Source organism: Cebus imitator, unplaced genomic scaffold, assembly GCF_001604975.1.
Source record: "Cebus imitator isolate Cc_AM_T3 unplaced genomic scaffold, Cebus_imitator-1.0 Scaffold36, whole genome shotgun sequence".
Lineage (NCBI taxonomy): Eukaryota > Metazoa > Chordata > Mammalia > Primates > Cebidae > Cebus > Cebus imitator.
The window spans coordinates 257107-263052 of NW_016107351.1; the positions used below are offsets into that span (position 1 = coordinate 257107).

Genomic DNA, 5946 nt, shown 5'->3' on the forward strand with positions numbered 1-5946 from the left:
ACTGTTGTCTCCTTATTGGTCTTGGGTGAGGTGGAATCGGCCCCATCCTCTGGGACGTGTGGCCTGAGCCCTGTGCTGTGAGATCATCCCCTCGGGTGGCTCTGCTGGTCCTGGGCCCTCACTTGGGGTGGGCTCTGTTGCCTGCGGATATGCCCAGGCACCCTCTCTCCAGCCAGCTCCTCCTGCTGCAAGGTGAGTGTGAGCCCTGGAGGACCTGCCCCCCCACCTCTGGATCTCGGGAGCTGAACAGAGCCAGGGCTGAGTGCTGGGATCCCACTCTGGGGCAGAGGTTGGGCAGGAGGGGACTGGGTGGGGTGGGGTGCGGGGGAGGGCTGAGAAAGGCTGAGGCAGGTGATGTTCTGATGCTCTGCTAGGGACGGCGGAGGGGTGGTCAAGGGCACTAGCAGGACGTTCCTGGATGGGGGGAGCTGCCCTGGTGGCTCAGGGAGAGGGTGTTGGCCTGGGGGAAGCAGGGTGGGGTCAGGGCGCTTCTCCACTTAGGTATGCTGCTTTCCTGAGCGGAACAGAGCTGGCTCAGTTGGGCTGCCTGCGGCCAGGGCGGCGGTTTTCTCACATCCACTTTGGGTGCGACTCAAGACGTGAGTTCTTGGAAAGGACGGCGTACAGGCCATGTGATTTGAGCTCAGTAAGAGGAAATGTCCTCTGCCGAGACACGCCCAGGGCCTCAGCGCCCACCGTCGCTCTCCTGTCCCCAGCAAGGACAGGCGTCCCCCCTCCTCCTCGCCCCTGACTCCCGGGTTTGCCTGACCTGACCCAGACTCACCGTGCTTCAGTTTCCTGTCTGGACCTGTGTGCCTGAAGCTCCAAAGACGAGCACACGGGTGCGCACACTCCTGCGTACAGGACTCTGCTGAGCTCTGTTTGTTGTTTTTCACAGATCGTCGGTTGCCAAGTGAGGAGAGATCCCCCCGACTCCACTGAACGATACACACGTTGGATCAACCAGCTGACGCCCACGCAGCTCCTCACCCAGGTACTGCCCTCGGCCGCGCCTGGCCTGGCACCTGTCTGGGGTCCCCTCTGGGCGCCGTCTCCCCTGTCTGGGGCAGGTGCCCGGGTCCCCTCTGGGCGCCGTCTCCCCTGTCTGGGGCAGGTGCCCGGGTCCCCTCTGGGCGCCGTCTCCCCTGTCTGGGGCAGGTGCCCGGGTCCCCTCTGGGCACCGTCTCCTCTGTGTGAATTTTGAACAGCCACAATATATCTGAGAAAGAATAAAATTAGAGGACCAATGCGACCTGATTTCAAGACTAATCAGGACAACGTGGTATTGGCATAAGGTGGACAAACAGATCAAAGAACCAAACAGAGTCCAGAAACAGACCCACGCATACACAGACAACTTTTTTAAAATAGAAGATGAAGTGCTGTTCAATGGAGGAAGATTACGATCTTTTCCACAGACGGTGCTGGAACATGTGGGTACCCATACGCGTTAAGGGGAGGAACATCGCACGGTGTATAAATGTTAGTTCACAATGGATCGTGGAACTAAATGGAAAACTGAAAACTATGGAAATTCTGGAAGCAACGTAGGAAGAGTTCTCTGTGACACTGGGTTAGACAATGAGACACTAAAATCTCAATCTATAAGAGAAAAAAATGGATAAATTGGACTTTATCAACATTACAAACTTCTCTTTGAAAGACATTGTTAAGAGAATGAACAGCCAAGCCAGGAGACAGGGAGAAAATATTTGCAAATTGTATCTAATAAAGGACCTGTGTCCAGAATATGCAAAGAATTCTCCAGAATCAACAATAAGAAAACAAACATCCCATTTAAAAATGGACCAGTGATTTGAATAGACGCTTCATTAAATGAGGTATGCAGATAGTTAATTAGCTCAGCATCATTAGTCACTAGAAAAATGTAGAAGCCACAAGATAGGACCACGTATCTGCTGGCGTGTCTTAAATTAAAAAGACTGACCCTGTTACCTGCTGGTATACAAGTCCATTCTCATGCTGCCGATAAGGACATACCCAAGACTGGGTAATTTATGAAGAAAAAGAGGTTTAACAGACTCACAGTTCCACGTGGCTGGGGAGGCCTCACAGTCGTGGCAAAGGTGAAAGGCGCATCTTACGTGGTGGTGGGCAGGAGAGAATGGCAGCCAAGCAAACGGGGTTTCCCTGATGAAAACCCACAAGAACTCATCACTCACGAGAACAGCGTGGGGGAAACCGTCCCCAGGACTCAGGTATCTCCCACCAGGCCCCTCCCACAACACGTGGGAATCATGGGAGCCACGGCTGAAGATGAGAGGTGGCTGAGGACACAGCCAAGCCCTGTCAGCGGCTCTGGCACGCCGCTGGGGGTTTTTACAGAGACAGCCACACTGGAACACAGCTGAGTGGGACTTGAGAAGCTCACCATACAACTGCCCTTCCCATCCGGCCCTTCACCCGAGAGGAGTGAAAGTGTCCGTCCCCGGGAGACCCAAGCAGGCGTCCATAGCAGCTTCACGTCCAGCCCCAGACTGGAAACAGCCTGAACATCCAGCAACGGGAAGGAAATGGATTTTGGTGTGAAGTGAGTGTGGCGCTGAGTGAGAGGAACCAGGAAGAAGCGTGCATGCTGCCGGAAGATGCACCCTGACTTAGCAGCCGCGAACGGGTGATTGTCTGGGGCGGGGGCATTGCCAAGGGCACAAGGCAGCTTTGGGATGCTGATACATGCTCATGACCTTGAACATGGTGAGGGTCTGGGCTGTGCTCACTGCCCCATGCATGTCATCCTAGCGCTTTGGGGGGCCGAGACAAGAGCAGGGCTTGAGTCTGGGAGTTCCGGACCAGCCTGGGCGACATAGTGAGACCCGGTCTCAAAAACATTTGTGGACCGAAACACTTTAAGTATGTGCAGTTGTTGTATGTCAGTTACACCTTCATAACCCTGTAAAACCTTGAGTCATCCTGTATGTATCTAAGGAGGGACGGCAGCTGGACTCGCGTCTGGAGCTTGGAGGGCAGTTAGGGATGAGTGGTGGAGGGCGTGGTGCTGTGAGCCATGGCCAGGTGTGAGCCTGGGAGCGTGGGCTCTGGAGCACAGCCTGGAGCACCCCCACCCAGACGAGGGCGGGCAGGCAAGCTTGCTGCTGGTCTCCGGTGCCATCACGGTGCTGTTCATGGGAACCTGGGCTTAGATGACCCCTTGGCCTGGAGCCTTACATCTGTGCTTGGGGACAGGAGGGCATCGCTGGTGCCTGCGGCCTCCCTCTCAGGCACAGGACCCGGTCCCACAGGGGCGCCCTCCTGCCCAGCCTGCACAGCGTGCTCACTGGGTGGGGAGCGTGGAAGGTGCCACCGGCACGGGAGCTGAGAGGTGAGGCATCACCCTGCAGACCGGCCTCTCAGGTGCAGCCCATGTCCCAGGGTCCTCCCTCTCTGGCACCTCTGGCTACTTCAGAAGCGAGCCTGACATGAGACCTGGGTCTCCAGAGGCTCCAATTTCTGAGAGTTCACCTTCACCTCTCATCTGGACGGGGCCCCTGCCCTCAAGGCTGCCTGCCTGAGGCCTGCCAGAAGCAGTGTGTGTGTGTGTGTGTGTGTCTGCATGTGTGTGTCTCTGAATGCATATGTGTCTCTGTGAGAAAGTGCGTGTGTGCAAGTGTGTTTGAGTGCATGTGTGTACATGCATCTGTGACTGCATGTGTGCATGTGTTAGAATGACCGTTTGTGTGTGTGTGTGTGAGTGCATCTGAGTGTGAGTGCACGTGTGCATCTGTGTGCATGTCTGTGAATGCATGTGTGAGTGCATTTGAGTGCATGTGAGTGCATGTGTGCATGTGAGTGCATGTGAGTGCATGTGTGAGTGCATGTGTGCACGTGTGAGTGCATGTGTGAGTGCACCTGAGTGAGTGCATGTGTGCGCGTGTGCGTGTGTGCATGTCTGTGAGTGCATTTGAGTGAGTGCATGTGTGACTGCATGTGTGCATGTGTGTGAGTGCATGTGAGTGCCTGTGAGTGCATGTGTGTGTGAGTGCATCTGAGTGTGAGTGCATGTGTGTGAGTGCATCTGAGTGTGAGTGCATGTGTGCGCATGTCTGAGTGCATGTGTGAGTGCATGTGTGCATGTGCGTGTGAGTGCATGTGCATGTGAGTGCATGCATGTCTGTGTGCATGTGAGTGCATGCGTGTCTGTGTGTGCATGTGTGTGAGTGCATGCATGTCTGTGTCTGCATGTGTGTGTGTGCATGTGTGTGAGTACGTGTGTGAGTGCATGTGTGTGTGTGCATGTGCGTGTGAGTGCATGTGTCTGTGTGTCTGAGTGCATGTGCGTGTGAGTGCATGCGTGTCTGTGTCTGTGAGTACGTGTGTGTGAGTGCATGTGTGTCTGTGTGTCTGTGAGTGTGTGTGTGCATGTATCTGTATCACTCGGTTTTCTGCTCACAGGAGCAGGCCGTCTGCACACAGACAGTGTGACTGCCTCCTTTCCTAGCTGGATACCGTCTGTTTTGTTTTCTTGCCAAGCTGCTCCAGCTAGAACATTTTTGTTTGCATCGATGTTCGTAAAGGGCGTCCGCGCGCCGTTGTCCGCGTTCGTAAAGGGCGTCCGCGCGCCGTTGTCCGCGTTCGTAAAGGGTGTCCGCGTGCTGTTTTCTTGTAATATTTTTGTCTGGCTTTGGTATCAGGGTAGTGGTGGTCTCAGAATGGGCTGGGAAGTGTTCCCTCCTCTTGCACTTTTTGGGAGAGTTTGAAGGATTGGCATTAGTTAATTCTTTGAACATTTGGCAGAATCAGCAGGGACGTGGTCTGCTGCTGGGCTTTTCCTTGTGGGGTCTTCTCTTACCTCCTGCTTGTCCGGAAGTGATTCGTATTTTGTTTCTTTCTGAGTCGGTTTTCTTGGTTTACATCCTTTCAGGACTCATGTGTTTCATCTGCTATCTCATCATTCTCTACGTCATTTTACGCTATTTCATGTTTTTCTCCTGATTGAAAGTAGCATGTTTATTTTGGGTTTTCACAGACAGCTTTACCACCTATCAGAAGCAGAGAGGAGTCCTTTTGTGAGGCTTGCCAGTGAGCTCAGGAGGGGCTGGGTTTGGCCACTGCCCCCCCCATCAGTCAGCCATGGGCCCAGACACGTCAGCCCCATTGTGAAGCCCCCTGAGCCCCCGTCCCCGTGGAGAAGGGACATGGATTCATCTGTCACTTTCTCGTGACACTGTGGAAATAAACTGTAGGCTAAACGTTTATGGTACATTGTTCTTTCTGCTGACTGTCAATGTTAATTTCTTCTAGGTTTTCACCTCGAATGGCCCGACGGTGATCATGCCCACCTGGTTCTGCTCTCGTGCGTGGTTTTCCCACGTGGGCCCCTTTGACGAGGGAGGTCGGGTAAGTGCCGAGACGCGGGAGACCCTCGGTTTGGGGCCTGCCCACTGTGGGTTCTGCACACTGGCCTTGGGGCTCTACAGACCTAGGAAATCCCTTCCCTGAGGGTCTTCCTGGGGCCCCTCCTGGCGCCCACCAGCATCTCAGTCATTTTGCCGGAAGCAGGGGGTTTCTGCATGAAGGCTGTGGATGCCCCGGGCATCAGCCCCTGACCTACACCAGCCCTGGGTGAACTCATCCTGGTGTAAAAGTGGTGTGTGGGAAACTGCAGGACACGGAAGCTGTTGGCCAAGCTGTGTCTGGGACAACAGAGGGAGAACAGGCACCCATATTCCCTGTCGGGGTGCATCTGGAGGCGTCTGTGTCCCCGTCCTCCCCGTCGGGCTGCATCTGCAGGCGTCCGTGTCCCCGTCCTCCCCGCCGGGGTGCACCTGCAGGCATCCGTGTCCCCGTCCTCCCCATCGGGGTGCACCTGCAGGCGTCCGTGTCCCCGTCCTCCCCGTCGGGGTGCACCTGCAGGCGTCCGTGTCCCCGTCCTCCCCGTCGGGGTGCACCTGCAGGCGTCCGTGTCCCCGTCCTCCCCGTCGGGGTGCA

At 55.4% G+C, this 5946-nt stretch overlaps 1 protein-coding gene across 6 annotated transcripts in view; it reads left to right on the forward strand.

The window, feature by feature from the left end:
* The window catches only part of B3GNTL1 (UDP-GlcNAc:betaGal beta-1,3-N-acetylglucosaminyltransferase like 1), a 72214-nt gene that overhangs the window by 41245 nt on the left and 25023 nt on the right, over nt 1-5946 (forward strand). For all 6 annotated transcript variants that reach the window (XM_017524711.2, XM_017524709.2, XM_017524707.2 and 3 more), the window contains 2 exons: nt 899-994; nt 5260-5355. In XM_017524711.2, coding sequence (XP_017380200.1) covers nt 899-994; nt 5260-5355 — 192 coding nt within the window. The remainder of the gene's footprint in view (nt 1-898; nt 995-5259; nt 5356-5946) is intronic.